The following is a 20,537-nucleotide window of genomic DNA, read 5'->3' as shown; positions in this document are numbered from 1 at the left end:
AGCAGGAGGAAACTATGTCAAAGGGCAAACTCCCACTGGATTGGCAACATGACTTTTCGGGTGACTTTGACAAAATCAATTCTAAGTGAGTGCTGGAAGACAGAAGTCAGAAAATGGTAAATTAAAGAGTGAATAGGAGAGGGAAATACAGATGCTGTGGCTCCTTTGAGACATTACTTTTAGGGGAAGAGTGAAATGGAGTGGGCTCTGGAGGGGGAGGGTGGCATTAAGGAAGATTGGCTTTTGCTTTTAGATGAACACAGCACAGCATGCTTGCCTTATGATGGCGATGAACCAGGGGAAGAGAGGAGAGAAGTCTTGAGACGGTGAAGGGGGATGAGATCTAGTGGCCTGTGAAAGATGGGACTCACAGAAGAGATCAGATGGGTGTAATTCCAGATATGCAGGTCAAAAGGCAACAGTTAGAACCAGACATGGAACACTAGACTGGTTGCAAATTGGGAAAGGAGTACATCAAGGCTGTATATTGTCACCCTGCTTATTTAACTTATACGCAGAGTACATCATGAGAAATGCCAGGCTGGAGGAAGCACAAGCTGGAATTAAGATGTCAGAAAGCAGAGAAGAACTAAAGAGCCTCTTGATAAAAGTGAAAGAGGAGAGTGAAAAGCTGGCTTAAAACTCAACATTCAAAAAACGAAGATCATGGCATCCGGTCCCATCACTTCATGGCAAATAGATGGGGAAACAATGGAAACAGTGAGAGACTTTATTTTCTCGGGCTCCCAAATCACTGCAGAAGGTGACTGCAGCCATGAAATTAAAAGACACTTACTCCTTGGAAGAAAAGCTATGACCAACCTAGACAGCATATTAAAAAGCAGAGACACTACTTTGCCAACAAAGGTCCATCTAGTCAAAGCCATGGCTTTTCCAGTAGTCATGTATGGATGTGAGAGTTGGACTATAAAGAAAGCTGAGTGCTGAGGAATGATGCTTTTGAACTATGGTGTTGGAGAAGACTCTTGAGAGTCCCTTGGACTGCAAAGAGATTCAACCAGTCAATCGCAAAGGAAATCAGTCCTGAATATTCATTGGAAGGACTGATGCTGAAGCTCCAATACTTTGACCACCTGACTCGAAGAACTGACTCATTTGAAAAGACCCTGATGCTGGGAAAGACTGAAGGCAGGAAGAGAAAGGGACAACAGAGGATAAGATGGTTGAATAGCATCACCAACTCAATGGACATGAGTCTGAGCAAGCCCCGGGAGTTGGTGATGGATAGGGAAGCCTGGCGTGCTACATATAGTCCATGAGGTGGCAGAGAGTAGAACTCAACTGAGAGACTGAACTGAACCGAACTGAATTCTAGACAGGTCAGTAAGCCTTGGGATGGATGATGAGGGAGTCTGGGTCTAATAGCTTCTGTTTTTTCAACAAGGTACAAGGAAAAGTAACCAGCTAAGAAGGAAGGTCAAAGATGGTTTTGGAAAGCCTGTGCGTGCGTGCTCAGTCATGTCCAACTTTTTGCAACCCCATGGACTGTAGCCCACCTAGCTCCTCTGTCCATGGGATTTTCCAGGCAAGAATACTGGAACGGATTGCCATTCCCTTCCTCAGGGGATCTTCCCGATCCAGTGACTGAACCCAAGTCTCCTGTGTCTCCTGCATTGGCAGACGGATTCTTTACCACTGCACCACCTGGGAAGCCCTTGGAAAGTCTAAGAGGCTGAAAAGTGAACCTACTAGAGGAGTCATATTAACATCACAATGAGGAGTGGAGGTACGCTCCCGCCAAAGCTGAAATGCACACAGCTCTCAGACCCTGGCAGGCTACCTCACGCATGCCTGCATGCGTGAGAAATTGCTTCCATCATGTCCAACTTTGCGACCTTATGGACTGTAGCCTGCCAGGCTCCTCTGTCCATGGGATTCTCCAGGTATATATACTGGAGGGGGTTGCCGTGCCCTCCTCTAGGAGATCTTCCAGACCCAGGGACAGAACCTTTGTCTCTTATATCTCTTGAATTGGCAGGGGGGTTCTTTATCACTGGCACCACCTGGGAAGCCCTAGGCTACTTCATACTTCCATCCATTTGCCCTTGCCACTCCCTGTGTCTGGAATACCCCTGTCCTAGCAAACTCCATTTTACCCTTCAAAATCCAGGCCAGAAAACTCTCTTTCTATGAAACCCTACTAAATGTCAGCTTCTCAAGAATTAGATACCACAGCTTTAAAAAAAATCTTATTTATATCCCCAATTCTTGGCACACAATAGGTGTTCAGTAAATCATGACTGAATGGAACTGAATTATACTGAATTCTCCCTTAGCTAAATTCTAATTTTTTTCTGTTCCATTGAGAGCAGAGTTATCTATGGTACACCATCTTCTCAGTCAAAAGTCTGAATGAGTGGCTTAAAATCCTCCACAAGCCAATTTCATTTTATTAATAGTCTAATTTTTCAGCCTTTACTCATAATCATCTCTGTGCCCTTCTGCAAGCTTGCCGCTTCTTCCTAATTGTATGTGATAAAATAATAATGAACACTTCTCAGTGTACATACAAAGTACCTTGACACTTGATTGGGGCAGAGTCCAGACTAGTTCCAACAAGTCACAGATAATTATCTTGCTTGTGTCGAAAGTTCATCAAATTAATAATGATTAAGCAACTTTTCATCCAGATTAGGAAAAAAATTAATATATAAAGTTATAACAATGTTTTCTGAAAATTCTTCATATCTTACAATTTATTTGATATGTGCCCTGCTTTACGGAAGCTGAGCTTACACAAACTCAGAAAAGAGATTACTCATCTTACGAAAGGATGCTCCTCATGATATCTCAATATTCAAAGATTTTTTAGTAGAAACTGAAGTCTGGCTATATTTTTTTACTTGGTTTATACATAAGTTTTCTGGAAGAAATCTAGTATATAAAATGTTAGAAGGGACTCTGAAGACTGTTTAGTACACGAATTCCCTCTATGCTTCCTGAAATTTTTATTCTAAGGCCTAGAACACAGGCGTGTTTCAACAAGGTCAAAGATCAGCACATAGTAGCCAACAAAATAGGAAATTTGAACTTAGATAGATAAGGATTAAAAAGTTGGAAGGGACTTTGAGGGTTAACTATTTAGTGTATGAATTCCTTCTATGCTTCCTGAAATTTTCATTCTAAGGTCTGGAACACAGGCCCTGTTTCAACAACGTCAAAGATCAGAAGCACAAAATAGCGAAAAACCAGGAACTCTGTACTCAGATAGATGAAGGTTAGAGTCTTGACTGCTACCACTTAAGACTCTTTAGCTAAATTATTTTAACTTTGACCATCAATTTTGTCACTTACAAACAAAGTACAAAACCTACCATGTGCGCCTTTTAGGAGGATTAAACAAAGATGTGCAGACAAAACACCTATTTTAGTCTCAGTGCTCATATCAGGCCCTTAAAAAGTGGCTGTTGAAGAACTATTACAACTCAATAACAAAAAGACAACCCAATTTTAACACAGCCAAAATATCTGAATAGGTATTTCTCCCAAGATATACAAATGGCCAATGAGCACATGACAAGATGCTCAACATCAGTATCCGTTAAGGGAATGCAAATCAAAACAACAGTGAGATATGACTTCATATCCACTAAGACAGCTAAAATAAAAAAACAGACAATAACAAATCAGAACCCTTCTAATGGAATATTATTCGGCCATTAAAAGGAATGAAGTATTACATTCCTTTTTATAACATGGATGAACCCTGAAACATAATGCTAAATGAAAGCAGCAATCACAAAAGGCCACATATTTTATGATTTCATTTATATAAAATGTCCAGAATAGGCAAAACCTTAGAGACAGAAAATAGATCAGTGGTTGCCAGAGCCTGCAAAAAGTGAGGACGGGGAATGACTACTAATGGGTACGTGATTCCTCTTCTTTGGGGGTATTAAAAATGTTCTAAAGCTAACTGTCGTAAAGAATGCACAATTCTATGATATACTAAAAACCACTGAACGTACAAGTAAAATGGTGAATTTGTGCCATGTGAACTAAGTCCCAGTAAAGCTGTTAAAAATATTCCCAGCTAGCTCTGGCTTCTGGTTTAGCATTCTTTTTTCACTATGCTGCCTCATTTTTGAACACAATTTTCCTAAGGCTGGTTAAGGCTGAAAGTTAATTACCAGCTTTAACATTTTAAAGCCAAGTTATTAAAGCAAGGTAATGAGATACTTGGTCTCTTTAAGTACTAACACAATACAATTGGGACTTTTTTTTAACATGTACAACGTAACAGTTGCGAAAAGTCAGAAGGGTTCATTGCCAAACTAAATCCAGATCGCCACTTACCTGGCAGCTTCAGGAAAGCCCATCTTGTACAGCGTAACAACGGCAGCTCCTCCGAGGCCTAAATTATGCTGCAGAGCAACCTTTGCACCAGGAACTTGCCTCTTTCCGGCTTCCCCTCTCAGCTGCCAGCAGAGTTCAGTGCACTGAGCCAGACCTAACAAATCGAACACAGAACAGTCAGATTCCCTTGGTTTAGAAAGTGAAAGAAAGTGAAAGTCCCTTAGTCGCCTCGGGCTCTTTGCGATCCCATGGACTGTAGCCTGCCAAGCTGCTCTGTCCATGGAATTCTACAGGCCAGAATACTGGAATGGGTAGCTGTTCCCTTCTCCAGGGGATCTTCCCTACCCAGGTATCAAACCCAGGTCTTCCGCATTGCAGGCGGATTCTTTACCGTCTAACCCACCAGGGAAGCCCCAAGCCCCAATCAGTTTTCTCAAGCAAAGGAACGGCTAACATTTAAGTGTGACTTTTAAGTAACCCAATTTATTTAGCCAAGACCATGATTACCTAAGTAATAACTTCTCTTAAAAGCCTGGAGGGTTTTTGCAGCTAGTCATTTTTTCTCCCTGAATAATCTCTGTATTTAGAAGATATGCAAGCTTAAGACATTTGGAAAAAGCAGTGGCCACAGGACTGGAAAAGGTCAGTTTTCATTCCAATCCCAATGCAATGCCAAAGAATGTTCAAACTACTGCACAACTGCACTCATTTCACACGCTAGCAAAGTAACGCTCAAAATTCTCCAAGCTAGGCTTCAACAGTACATGAACGGAGAACTTCCAGATGTTCAAGCTGGATTTAGAAAAAGCAGAGGAACCAGAGATCAAATTGCCAACATCCACTGGATCATAGAAACAGCAAGAGAATTCCAGAAAAACATCAACTTGTATTTTATTGACTACGCCTTTGACTGTGTGCATCACAACAAACTTGAAAATTCTTAAAAAACACTTGGGAATACCAGACTACCTTACCTGCCCCCTGAGAAACCCGTATGCAGGTCAGGAAGCAACAGTTAGAACTGGACATGGAACAGATTGGTTCCAAATTCGGAAAAGAGCATGTCAAGGTTGTATACTGTCACCCTGCTTATTTAACTTCTATGCAGAGTACATCATGAGAAATGCTAGGCTGGAGGAAGCACAAGCTGGAATCAAGATTGCTGGGAGAAATATCAATAACCTCAGATATGCAGATGACACCACCCTTATGGCAGAAAGTGAAGAGGAACTTAAGAGCCTCTTGATGAAGGTGAAAGAGGATAGTGAAAAAGCTGGCTTAAAACTCAGGGTTCAAAAAACTGAGATCATGGCATCCAGTCCCATCACTTCATGGCATATAGACTGGGAAACAATAGAAACAGTAGAAACAGTGGAAACGGTGGGAGACTATTTTTTGCGGGGCTCCAAAATCACTGCAGATGGTGACTGTAGCCATGAAATTAAAAGATGCTTGCTTCTTGGAAGAAAAGCTATGACCAACTTAGAGACCATATTAAAAATCAGAGATATCACTTTGCCAACAAAGGTCCTATAGACATACATGAGTTGAGCAAGGTCCAAGGGATGGTGAAAGACAGGGAAGCCTGGCGTGCTGCAGTCCATGGGCTCGCAAAGACTTGGACATGACTGAGTGACCAAACAACAACAAAGAAATTCCCTGTGCTCTTTAAATTTACCCAACCTGTCATTTTTTGGCAATGTTGAAAGAGAAAACACTGAATATACAGTTCTCTGGCTGAGGCAAAAGAGCATAAAAATAATTTAATTCTACCATTCCTAATATATCAAAAGAATATAATCTAGGATTGGTAACTGGCTTCACCTAAAAAATTTAGCTAGTGTAGGAAAATTTCCTATTACTCTTCTCAAAAAGTTCCTAGAAAGAATGAGTTGTTTCACAGAACTATTCACAAGAATAGCACTGGATTCATAAAAACTGCATTTTGTTCTCTGGATAATAAAATCAGATTTTTAGAGTTGGAAAGAACTTATGAGCACCCCCCTAAAACTGAGTTCCTTTCTGAATTTATGATTAATCTCTTTATCCAAAACTTGTCTCCTTTGCCCTCAATCCTTTCTTGTCCCCTCAATCTTCTGCTAACTGAACACTAATTAGAGTCAGATGACTAAGATTACTGTTGTTGATAACACAGTTACTGTACTAAGATTGCTGTTGTATATACTATTATTAACATACAAACTCAGGTTATTTTTCCTGGCCAGATGAACTCACAGACCCCCAAGCCATGGACCACCTGCCCTGAGAATCATAAACCAAACACATTCTGACTCCCAAAACCATGATTGAAAAATGTCACATAAATGTCACAACATGATGATTAATTCCAGTCTTTGTCCTTCTGCTTTAAAACATCCCTAATTCAAAGACTAAGATGGAGTAGATCTGAGACTTCTCACTCTCTTTCATGGCACCCTGTAAATAAACCCTTCAATTCAGTTCAGTTCAGTCGCTCAGTCATGTCTGAATCTTTGTGACCCTGTGAATCGCAGCATGCCAGGCCTCCCTGTCCATCACCAACTCCCGGAGTTCACCCAAACTCACGTCCATCGAGTCGGTGATGCCGTCCAGCCATCTCATCCTCTGTCATCCCCTTCTCCTCTTGCCCTCAATCCCTCCCAGCATCAGAGTCTTTTCCAATGAGTCAACTCTTTGCATGAGGTGGCCAAAGTACTGGAGTTTCAGCTTTAGCATCATTTCTTCCAAAGAATACCCAAGGCTGATCTCCTTCGGAATGGACTGGTTGGATCTCCTTGCAGTCCAAGGGACTCTCAAGAGTCTTCTCCAACACCACAGTTCAAAAGCATCAGTTCTTCGGTGCTCAGCTTTCTTCACAGTCCAACTCTCACATCCATACATGACTACTGGAAAAACCATAGCCTTGACTATATGGACCTTTGTTAGCAAAGTAATGTCTCTGCTTTTGAATATGCTATCTAGGTTGGCCATAACTTTCCTTCCAAGGAGTAATTTTATGGCTGCAGTCACCATCTGCAGTGATTTTGGAGCCCCAAAAAATAAAGTCTGACGCTGTTTCCACTGTTTCCCCATCTATTTCCCATGAACTGATGGGACCAGATGCCATGATCTTCATTTTCTGAATGTTGAGCTTGAAGCCAACTTTTTCACTCTCCTCTTTCACTTTCATCAAGAGGCTTTTTAGTTCCTCTTCCCTTTCTACCATAAGGGTGGTGCCATCTGCACATCTGAGGTTATTGGTATTTCTCCTAGCAATCTTGATTCCAGCTTGTGCTTCTTCCAGCCCAGCGTTTCTCATGATGTACTCTGCATAGAAGTTAAATAAGCAGGGTGACAGTATACAGCCCTGACGTATTCCTTTTCCCATTTGGAACCAGTCTGTTGTTCCATGTCCAGTTCTAACTGTTGCTTCTTGACCTGCATATAGGTTTCTCAAGAGGCAGGTCAGGTGGTCTGGTATTCCCATCTCTTTCAGAATTTTCCCCAGTTTATTGTGATCCACACAGTCAAAGGCTTTGGCATAGTCAATAAAGCAGAAACAGATGTGTTAAACCCTTACTTTGCTGCAAACACCCACTGTTAGAGTTTGGCTTTATACACCAAACCGTGGGCATGTGGCCCTTGTTTAGTTAAAACATTAGCAATGAGAAACTGTAAGAAAACTGTAAGATTAAGTAATTTGTGAATGGAGACAAAGCAGGCTAATTCCAGAGTTGAGCTTAGAATCCAGGTCTCCTGATTTGCATTTGTTTTTCTCCCAGACCAGCTATTTAAGAATGTTCTATCAGGAAAGACTGGATTCATTGTCCTGAAGGCACAGCAAACAGGTCTTCTTGTAATATCTGTTCTTACACCCACCCACAATCACAGCGTCTGATTCCCAAGTACCTATGACAATTTTCTTTTTATAAAATTAAATTTATTTATTTTTAAATGAAAACAAAGATAAGCATTTTTAATGATAAAAGGTACAATTCACAAAGAAGATAGACATCATAAACCATTAGACACCTAACAACAAAGAAACAAAGATACATAAAGCAAAAGTCAGAAGAAATAGAAGGGAAAAGAAAAATACATATAATCATAGTGACACATATCAACATTTCTCTGAGAATATTTTATCAAGTGCAGAAAAAGTAATAAAAGCATCTTGAATGATGTCATTAATAGTTTAAATATAATGGATTTCTATTTATATTAATTTATATTAATCTTATATCCTACACAAATATATTTAAAATTTTGTATCTAATATATTGTTAATAGATGTCCATAGACATTTAGAAAAACTGGCAAAAAGACAAACATTACTAAATTTTAAAAAGTAGAATTCTTTTATTGTGTGATTCAGTTATACACATACACATTACAGTTCCCTGTGCTATACAGTAAGTCTTTATTGCTTGTTGCATATCTACTTTCTTAAATTAGAAATCTAGCATTCTACTCATACTAAGTCAAACAAGTGGAATCAAAATGTTAGGCAAAAATTCATAAGTTTTCTAAAATATATATGTATACAAGAGTTTTTCTACTATGCTTGATAAAGTCTTGAGAAAGAACATCAAAAAAAAAATGAAGAGTGGGGAAACTGGAAAACATACAACAGTTCTCTATATAACTTCAGCCTCCTCAGAAAATTTAACTGCCATTTCTCCATTGTAGACAATGTCCACATATTTTTACAGAATATATATTTTAAACATTGTTTTAAAATAGGTAATTCTATATCTTGGAATGATTTTTTTGAATTGTCAACATTTTGAATATTAAGGTCAAAGTGAATAATTCTAATATATCCAAACTTTGGAGCAATCAGTTTTACTTTAAATCTGCCAAATAAAAAGCTTAAACATTCATGAATACATAAGATAAAAAACATTAACCTTAAATAGGTAAGGTTTTCTTATTAAACAAAAATAATAATTTCTTGTGGGCTTTATAACATATATAAAAGAAAAATTCACAACTACAGTATTGTAAAGCCTGGACAGGAGAAATGGAAATGCACTGTTGTGATATTCTTTTACTATTAGTGAAGTAGTAATATGACACTTGAAGATAGGCTAAAATAATAAAGATAAAATGGAGAAACAAAAAGCAATCCAAAACTAGGCTGAAAAAAATAAGAGAAACAGGAAAAAAGAACAACTAGGACAAAGAGAACATATACAGCCATACGAATAATCACATCAAATTCAAACAGTCTAGATACTCCAATCAAAAGCAGACATTGCCAGTGCAGAGCAGAAAAACAAGAACCAACTAAATGCTGCCAATGCACTTTAAAAAAATCACAAATAGGTTAAAGCTTAACAGATAAAAAAAGCTATGCCATGTTCACTTCAGTTCAGTCCAGTCACTCAGTCGTGTCCAACTCTTTGTGACCCCATGAATCACAGCACGCCAGGCCTCCCTATCCATCACCAGCTCCTGGAGTTTACTCAAACTCATGTCCATCGAGTCGGTGATGCCATCCAGCCATCTCATCCTCTGTCGTCCCCTTCTCCTTCTGCCCCCAATCCCTCCCAGCATCAGGGTCTTTTCCAATGAGTCAACTCTTCGCATGAGCTGGCCAAAGTATTGGAGTTTCAGCTTCAGCATCAGGCCTACCATGTTAGCACTGGTTAAAAATTGAAAGCTAGCGTGGCCATATTAAATTAGCCAAAGTAGACCTCAGTGCAAAGACTTGCCAGAGCAAAGAAGGCCATTTCATGAAGATACAGGGGGAAATGTAAAACTGTTTTTATCCACAGATGATATGATTATGCAGAAAACCTGATGGCGGTTTTAAACAACTACTAAAATTAATAAGTCAGTTTTAGCAAGGCTACAAGATTAATATATAAAAATTTGATTATATTTCTATATACTACTAATAAAAATTTGAAACTGAAAAAAATACCACTCACAACAGCACCAAAAATATTAAATACTTAGGGATAAATCTGACAAAGATGTGCAAGACCTATATGGTGAAAACTATATTTCTGAAAAAAATTAAAAGGCTAAATAAATGGGGATATATATATTGTTTATGGGTCAGAAAATTTACTATTGTTTGAGTCTTAATTCACTTCCAAATAAATTTATACATTCAACTTAACCCTAATAAAAAATTACAGGAAGGTTTTCTGTAGAAATCAACAAGCTGATTCCAAATGTCTATAGAAACACAAAGAAGCTAAAATAGACAAGCAACTCTGAAAAAGAATAAAGTTGAGGGCTAAAGCTACCTAATTCCAAGAACTGTTATGAAGGTACAGTAATCAAAACAATACGGTACTCATGTAAAGGCAGTAAAGATAGACAAATTGGTTAACTGGAAAGAAAAGAGAAACCAGAAATAATGCCCACAACTTAGGAACTAAATCAGTAGATCTTTGACAAAGGCAGTACAATGGATAAAGTAGAGTTTCCAATAAATGGCACTACAACAACTGGAAATCACTATGTAAAAAATGGACTCTAATTAATACTTTGTATAACACATAAAAAATAATTCAAAATGGCTAACAAATCTAAATGTAAGGCGGAAAGCATAAAACATTTAGGAAAAAAATAGGAAAAGATCTTTCTGACCCAAGGTTAGAAAAAGATTTCTTAGTTCAGTTCAGTCGGTCAATCGTCTCCGACTCCTTGCGACCACATGAATCGCAGCACGCCAGGCCTCCCTGTCCATCACCAACTCCCGGAGTTCACTCAGACACACGTCCATCGAGTCACTGATGCCATTCAGCCATGTCATCCTCTATCAACCCCTTCTCCTTCTGCCCCTAAACCCTCCCAGCATTGGAGTCTCTTCACTTTCTGCCATAAGGGTGGTGTCATCTGCATACCTGAGGTCATTGATATTTCTTCTGGCAATCTTGATTCCAGCTTGCGATTCTTCCAGCCCAGCGTTTTTCATGATGTACTCTGCATAGAAGTTAAATAAGCAGGGTGACAGTATACAGCCTTGACATACTCCTTTTCCTATTTGAAACCAGTCTGTTGTTCCATGTCCAGTTCTAACTGTTGCTTCCTGACCTGCATACAGGTTTCTCAAGAGGCAGGTCAGGTGGTCTGGTATTCCCATCTTTTTCAGAATTTTCCACAGTTTATTGTGATCCACAAAGTCAGAGGCTTTGGCATAGTCAATAAAGCAGAAATAGATGTTTTACTGGAACTCTCTTCCTTTCTCCATGATCCAGCAGATGCTGGCAATTTGATCTCTGGTTCCTCTGCCTTTTCTAAAACCAGTTTGAACATCTGGAAGCTCACAGTTCACATACTGTTGAAGCCTGGCTTGGAGAATTTTGACCATTACTTTACTAGCATGTGAGATGAGTGCAATTGTGCAGTAGTATGAGCATTCTTTGGCATTGCCTTTCTTTGGGATTAGAATGAAAACTGACCTTTTCCAGTCCTATGGCCACTGCTGAGTTTTCCAAATGTTCTGGCATATTGAGTGCAGCACTTTCACAGCATCATCTTTCAAGATTTAAAATAGCTCAACTGGAATTCCATCAACTTCATTAGCTTTGTTCATAGTGATGCTTTCTAAGGCCCACTTGACTTCACATTCCAGGATGTCTGGCTCTAGGTGAGTGATCACACTATCGTGATGATCTGGGTCATGAAGATCTTTTTTGAACAGTTCTTCTGTGTATTCTTGCCACCTTTTCTTAATATCTTCTGCTTCTGTTAGGTCCATACCATTTCTGTCTTTTATCGAGCCCATCTTTACATGAAATGTTCCCTTGGTATCTCTAATTTTCTTGAAGAGATTTCTAGTCTTTCGCATTCTGTTCTTTTCCTCTATTTCTTTGCACTGATCGCTGAGGAAGGCTTTCTTATCTCTTCTTGCTATTCTGTGGAACTCTGCATTCAGATGCTTATATCTTTTTTTTCCTTTGCTTTTCGCCTCTCTTCTTTTCACGGCTATTTGTAAGGCCTCCCCAGACAGCCATTTTGCTTTTTTGCATTTCTTTTCCTTGGGGATGGTCTTGATCCCTGTCTCCTGTACAATGTCACAAACCTCTGTCCATAGTTCATCATGCACTGTATCTATCAGATCTAGGCCCTTAAATCTATTTCTCACTTCCACTGTATAATCATAAGGGATTTGATTTAGGTCATACCTGAATGGTCTAGTGGTTTTCCCTCCTTTCTTCAATTTAAGTCTGAATTTGGCAATAAGGAGTTCATGATCTGAGCCACAGTCAGCTCCTGGTCTTGTTTTCGCTGACTGTATTAGAGCTTCTCCATCTTTGGCTGCAAAGAATATAATCAATCTGATTTCAGTGTTGATCATCTGGTGATGTCCATGTGTAGAGTCTTCTCTTGTGTTGCTGGAAGAGGGTGTTTGCTATGACCAGTGTGTTCTCTTGGCAAAACTCTATTAGCCTTTGCCCTGATTCATTCTGTATTCCAAGGCCAAATTTGCCTGTCACTCCAGGTGTTTCCTGACTTCCTACTTTTGCATTCCAGTCCCCTATAATGAAAAGGACATCTTTTTTGGGTGTTAGCTTTAAAAGGTCTTGTAGGTCTTCATAGAAACATTCAACTTCTGCTTCTTCAGCATTACTGGTTGGAGAATAGGCTTAGATTACTGTGATATTGAATGGTTTGCCTTGGAAATGAACAGAGATCATTCTGTCATTTATGAGATTGCATCCAAGTACTGCATTTCAGACTCTTCTGTTGATCATGATGGCTACTCCATTTCTTCTAAGGGATTCCTGCTCGCAGTAGTAGATATAATGGTCATCTGAGTTAAATTCACCCATTCTAGTCCATTTTAGTTCGCTGATTCCTAGAATGTCAACGTTCACTCTTGCCATCTCCTGTTTGACCACTTCCAATTTGCCTTGATTCATGGACCTGACATTCCAGGTCCTATGCAATATTGCTGTTTACAGCATCGGACCTTGCTTCTATCCCCAATCACATGCACAATTAGTTATTGTTTTTTCTTTGGCTCCATCCCTTCATTCTTTCTGGAGTTATTTCTCCACTGATCTCCAGTAGCATATTGGGCACCTACTGACCTAGGGAGTTCCTCTTTCAGTATCCTATCAGTTTGCCTTTTCATACTGTTCATGGGATTCTCAAGGCAAGAATACTGAAGTGGTTTGCCATTCCCTTCTCCAGTGGAAAATTCTTCAAGAGATGGGAATACCAGACCACCTGACCTGCCTCTTGAGAAACCTATATGCAGGTCAGGAAGCAACAGTTAGAACTGGACATGGAACAACGGACTGGTTACAAATAGGAAAAGGAGTACGTCAAGACTGTATACTGTCACCCTGCTTATTTAACTTCTATGCAGAATGCATCATGAGAAACGTTGGGCTGGAAGAAACACAAGCTGGAATCAAGATTGCCAGAAGAAATATCAATAACCTCAGATATGCAGATGACACCACCCTTATGGCAGAAAGTGAAGAGGAACTAAAAAGCCTCTTGATGAAAGTGAAAGAGGAGAGTGAAAAAGTTGGCTTAAAGCTCAACATTCAGAAAACTAAGATCATGGCATTTGGTCCCATCACTTCACGGCAAATAGATGGGGAAACAATGGAAACAGTGAGAGACTTTATTTTGGCAAGGCTCCAAAATCACTGCAGATGGTGACTGCAGCCATGAAATTAAAAGATGCTTACTCCTTGGAAGAAAAGTTATGAGCAACCTAGATAGCATATTCAAAAGCAGAGATATTACTTTGCCAACAAAGGTCCGTCTAGTCAAGGCTATGGTTTTTCCAGTGGTCATGTATGGATGTGAGAGTTGGACTGTGAAGAAAGCTGAGCACCGAAGAACTGATGCTTTTGAACTGTGGTGTTGGAGAAGACCCTTGAGAGTCCCTTGGACTTCAAGGAGATCCAACCAGTCCATTCTAAAGGAGATCAGCCTTGGGTGTTCTTTGGAAGGAATGATGCTAAAGCTGAAACTCCAGTACTTTGGCCACCTCATGCAAAGAGTTGACTCATTGGAAAAGACTCTGATGCTGGGAGGGATTGAGGGCAGGAGGAGAAGGGGACGACAGAGGATGAGATGGCTGGATGGCATCACTGACTCGATGGATGTGAGTTTGAGTGAACTCTGGGATTTGGTGATGGACAGGGAAGCCTGGCATGCTGCAATTCATGGGGTGGCAAAGATTCAGACATGACTGAGCGACTGAACTGAACTGAACAGATGCACCCAACACAGGAGCATCTCAATAGATAAGACAAACACTAACAGACAGAGAAGGAGAAATTGACAGTAACACAATAATAGGAGGCTTTAACACTCCACTCACACCAACGGACAAATCATCAAAACAGATAATTAATAATGACACACAATTCTTAAATGATACATTAGATGAGATGGATATCACTAATTTCTTCAGGACATTGCATGCAAATGCAGAAGAATATACCTTCTTCTCAAGTGCACATGGAACATTCTTCAGGATAGACCACATCTTGGATCACAATACAAACCTCAGTAAAGTTAACAAAACTGAAATCATATCAAGCATCTTCTCCGACCACAGTGCTATGAGACTAGATATCAATTACAAGAAAAATACTGTAAGAAACACAAACATGTGGAGATTAAACAACACGTGTCTGAATAATTAACAGGTTACTGAAGAAATTAAAATAGAAATCAAAACATTTCTAGAAACAAATGACAATGAAAACACAACTACTCAAAACCTATGGGATACAGCAAAAGCAGTTCTAGGAGGGAAGTTTATAGCAAGACAATTCTACCTTAAGAAAAAAGAAAAGCATCAAATAGCATAACTTGACAACTAAAACAACTGGAGAAAGAAGAACAAAAAAATAAATAAATAAATAAGTAAAAGGAAAGAAATCATAAAGATCCAAGCAGAAATAAATGAAAAAGAAATGAAAGAAACAATAGTAAAGAGTAATAAAACTAAAACCTGGTTCTTTGAGAAGATAAACAAAATTGACAAACCTTTAGCCAGACTCATCAAGAAAAAAGAGAAGTATCATAGCAACAAAATTATAAATGAAAAAGGAGAGGTTACAACAGACAATGCAGAGATACAAAGGATTATAAGAGACTATTATGAACAACTATATAGCAATAAAATGGATAACCTGGAAGAAATGGACAGATTCTTAGAAAAGTTCAATCTTCCAATACTGAACCAGGAAAAAACAGAAATTATGAACAACCCAATTACAAGCCCGGAAATTGAAGCTGTGATCAAAAATCTCCCAAAAAACAAAAGCCCAGGACCAGATGGCTTCACAGGAGAAATCTATTAAACATTTAGAGAAGAGCTAATGGCTATCCTTCTAAAACTCTTCAAAAAATTGTAGAGGAAGGAACATTTCTAAACTGATTCTACATGGCCACCCTGATACCAAACCAAAAACAACACAAAAAAAGAAAACTACAGGCCAATATCACTGATGAACATAGATGCAAAAATCCTCAACAAAATTTTAGCAAACAGAATTCAGCAACACATCAAAAAGCTCATACACCATGATCAAGTTGGGTTTATTCCAGGAATGCAAGGATTCTTCAATATACGCAAATCAATCAGTGTGATACACCATATTAACAAATTGAAAGATAAAAACCATATGATCATCTCAATAGATGCAGAAAAAGCCTTTAACAAAATTCAGCACCCATTTATGATTAAAACTCTTCAAAAAATGGGCATAGAAGGAACCTACCTCAACATATTAAAGGCTATACGTGATAAAGTGAAAAGTGAAAGCAAAGTCGCTCAGTTGTGTCCGACTCTTTGCAGCCCCATGGACTATAGCCTACCACGCTATAGCTATCCGTCCATGGGATTTTCCAGGCAAGAGTACTGGAGTGGCTTGCCATTTATTTCCCCAGAGGATCTTCCCAACCCAGAGATCAAACCCGGGTCTCCTGCATTGTAGGCAGATGCTTTACCATTTGAGCCACCAGGGAAGATATATATGATAAGCCTACACCAAACATTATTCTCAATGGTGAGACTGAAAGCATTCCCCCTAAGATCAGGAACAAAACAAGGGTATTCACTTTCACCACTATTATTCAACATAGTTCTGGAAGTCCTAGCTACAGTAATCAGAGAATAAAAACAAATAAAAGGAATCCAGATCGGAAAAGAAGAAGTAAAGCTCTCAGTTTGCAAATGACATGATACTGTACATAGAAAATCCTAAAGATAGTATCAGAAAATTACTAGAGCTAATCAGTGAGTTTAGCAAAGTTGCAGGATACACAATCAATAAACAAAAACCAGTTGCATTTCTATATACTAACAATGAAAAATCAGAGAGAAATTAATGTATCCATCCCATTCACCACTGAAACAAAAAAATTACATATCTAGGAATAAACTTACCTAAGGAGACAAAAGAACTGTACACAGAAAATTATAAGACACTGATGAAAGAAATCAAAGGCGACATAAACAGATAGAGAGATATTCCACATTCCTGGGTAGGAAGAATCAATATTGTGAAAATGACTATACTACCAAACATAAGCTACAGATTCAATGTGATCCCTATTAAACTACCAATGCATTTTTCACAGAACCAGAACAAAAAATTTCACAATTCATATGGAAACACAAAAGATCCCAAATAGCCAAAGCAATCTTGAGAAAGAAGAATGGAGCTGGAGGAATCAACCTTCCTGACTTCAGATTATACTACAAAGCTACAGTCATCAAGACAGTATGGTACTGGCACAAAAAACAGAAATATAGACCAATAGAACAAAACAGAAAGCCCAGAAGTAAACCCATGCATCTATGGGTACCTTATTTTTCACAAAGGAGGAAAGAATATACAATGGGGCAAAGATAGCCTCTTCAATAAATGGTGCTGGGAAAACTGGACAGCTACATGAAAAAGAATGAAATTAGAACACTTCCTAACACCATACACAAAGATAAACTCAAAATGGATTAAAGACCTAAATGTAAGAACAGAAATTATAAAACCCTTAGAGGAAAACATAGGCAGAACACTCAACATAAATCAGAGCAAGATCCTCTATGACCCACCCCCTAGAGTAATGGAAATAAAAACAAAGTAAACAAGTGGGACCTGCTTAAATTCAAAAGCTTTTGCACAGCAAAGGAAACTATAAGCAAGATGAAAAGACAATCTTCGGAATGGGAGAAAATAACAGCAAGTGAAACAACGGATAAAGGATTAATTTTCAAAATATACAAGCAGCTCATACAACTCAATACCAGGAAAACAAACAACCTAATCAAAAAGTGGGGAAAAGACCTAAATAGACATTTCTCCAAAGAAGGCATACAGATGGCTAACAAACACATAAAAGATGCTCAATATCACTCATTATTCGAGAAGTGCAAATCAAAACCACAATGAGACATCATGAGATGTCACCTCACATGAGTCAGAATGCCTGTCATCAAAAAGCCTACAAACAATAAATGCTGGAGAGGGTATGGAGAAAAGGGAACCCTCTTGCACTGTTGGTGGGAATGTAAATTGATATAGTCACTATGGAAGACAGTATGAAGATTCCTTAAAAAACTAGGAATAAAACCCACCATATGACCCAGTAATCCCACTCCTAGGCATATACCCTGAGGAAACCAGGTTTGAAAAAGATACATGTGTCCCATTGTTTATTGCAGCACTATTTTCAATAGCTAGAACATGGAAGCAACCTAGATGTCAATCAACAGATGAATGGATAAAGAAGTTGTGGTAGATATACACAATATAATATTACTCAGCCATAAAAAGGAATGCATTTGAGTCAGTTCTGATGAGGTGGAGGAACTCAGAACCTATTATACAGAGTTAAGTGAGTCAGAAAGAGAAAGATAAATATTGTATTCTAACACACATATAAGGAACCTAGAAAAATGGCACTGAAGAATTTATTTACAGGGCAGCAATGGAGAAACAGACATAGAGAATAGACTTATGGACATGGGGAGAAGGGAGAAGAGGGTGAGATGTATGGAAAGAGTAACATAGAAACTTACATTACCATATGTAAAAAAGATAGCCAATGGGAATTTGCTATATGGCTCAGGAAACTCAAACAGGGGCTCTATATCAACCTATAGGGGTGAGATGGGAAGGGATATGGGAGAGAGGTTCAATAGGGAGGGGATATATGTATACCTATGGCTGATTTGTCTTGAGGTTTGACAGAAAACAACAAAATTCTGTAAAGCAATTATCCTTCAATTAAAAAATAAATTTTAAAAAATGTAGAGATATCACTTTGCCAACAAAGGTCCGTATAGTCTAAGCTATGGCTTTTCCAGTAATCATGTATGGATGTGAGAATGGGATGATAAAGAAGGCTGAGTACCAAAGAATTTATGGTTTCAAACTATGGTACTGGAGAAGAGTCCTGAGAGTCCCTTGGACTGCAAGGAGATCAAACCAATCAATCATAAAGGAAGTCAATCATGAATACTCATTGGAAGAACTGATGCTGAAACTGAGGCTCCAATACTTTGGCCACCTGATGCCAAGTGCTGACTCACTGGAAACGACCCTGATGCTGGGAAAGATTGAGGGCATGAAGAGAAGGGGGCAACAGAAGATGAGATGGTTGGATGGCATCATTGAGTCAATGGAAATGAGTCTGAGCAAACTGCAAAAGATAGTGAAGTACAGGGAAGCCTGGCATCCAGCAGTCCATGGGGTCACAAAAAGTTGGACACAACTGAACAACAACAAAATGGACAACTCATTCACCAGCTTTTCCTTTTAAGCTTTTTTTGGGAAGTGGGGGTGCTTAATTTGTTGTTTGCTCCATCTGTTTTTGACATCTTAAGTGACTACATTGTTAAACAGTTGTTGCTGATTGTTTTTGACAAATCAGTTTGAGAAAAATACTGTTTGCATTGGGCATGTTCTCTTTGGGTTACACAAAGACAAGCTTTTTGAGAATGGTTTACCAGAGAACTTCCAGACAGGTCAAATAATGACAAGCCTCTAAGCATGGGGCTTTGAAAGAACTTCAACTCAATTTTGACTTCTCCAGGCTTCCCTGGTGGTTCAGAGGTTAAAGCGTCTGCCTGTAATGCGGGAAACCCGGGTTCAATCCCTGGGTCGGGAAGATCCCCTGGAGAAGGAAATGGCAACCCACTCCAGTATTCTTGCCTGGAGAATCCCATGGACAGAGGAGCTTGGTAGGCTACAGTCCACAGGGTCACAAAGAGTCAGACATGACTGAGTGACTTCTCTTTCAGTGCTAGGTAATCTAGTTTTCACTATGACTGCAGGCTCTTGTTTGCAAGGCTACCATGGAGCTGGAGAAAAGGACTGATATCAGAGCAAGTAAAAAGTGCCACAAAGCTTGTTGTTCTTACAGAGATAGAGCTGTTGACTTCTTTTTAATAAATGTTGCTCCAGATTATTGTAAGCCTTTGGTTAATTAAAATCAACTGAAAAAGTTGATCTTGACAATTTTTGCAAATGTTCTTGGTAATTTTGTAACAGAGAGTATTTTCAGGTGTTGTTATTCTGCCACTCTTAGTAACATCACTCTCGTTCACCTTGTTTTTAGATTACTTTCAAAGATATTTTAAACATATTAAACTATTTAAAGCAATAATAATAGAAATAGTATAGTGTGGGGTTTATAATACATTCAGAAGTAAATGTATGACAATAGCAGCACAGAGTATCAGGGTATATGGAAATATGCTATTAGAAAAATTCCTATAAGTGATATTTTATGACATTATTTGAAGGTAGACCATGGTAAATTAAAGATGCATGTTGTAAATCCTAGAGCAAACACCAAAAAAATGAGAAAAGGAAACAATTCAATAGAAGAGAGAAAATAAAATACTAAAAAATATTCAGTTAATAACAAGATAGCATCAAAGAGAGAAAAGAAGCAAACACATAAAGAATAGAAAACGAACAGTAAGTGGCACATTATACTGCGATTGTATGTGCCTGTCTACCTATTTCTCTCTTACACTCTATCTATGCATACTCATTTTTGCTACTAGTTTATAAGATTACCTAATTTGAGTGATAAACAGAAATAAACCAAAATCAATTGCTAAAATAAATATACTATAAATTCCAATTCTTCTCTATTTTGGAATTTCTGATAATTTATACAATTTTACTTAATACATAAGACAATATAAAAAAATACTAAACCTACCTGTCTTCATAAAATAAATCTCAGAATTTTAGTGCTACGCTATTTTGGAAACCACTTTGTAC

General features: G+C 38.6%; 1 protein-coding gene across 1 annotated transcript in view; it reads right to left on the bottom strand.

The window, feature by feature from the left end:
- Positions 1–20,537, bottom strand: part of SCP2 (sterol carrier protein 2) — a 96,720-nt gene that overhangs the window by 23,622 nt on the left and 52,561 nt on the right. Inside the window, exon 12 of the mRNA XM_018044270.1 lies at positions 4,318–4,471. Within this exon, the coding sequence (XP_017899759.1) occupies positions 4,318–4,471 (154 nt within the window). The remainder of the gene's footprint in view (positions 1–4,317; positions 4,472–20,537) is intronic.

This window comes from Capra hircus, chromosome 3, assembly GCF_001704415.2.
Source record: "Capra hircus breed San Clemente chromosome 3, ASM170441v1, whole genome shotgun sequence".
Classification (NCBI taxonomy): Eukaryota; Metazoa; Chordata; class Mammalia; order Artiodactyla; family Bovidae; genus Capra; species Capra hircus.
The sequence above is the reverse complement of the archived record's forward strand: the minus strand, read 5'-3'. Positions and strand labels throughout refer to the sequence as shown.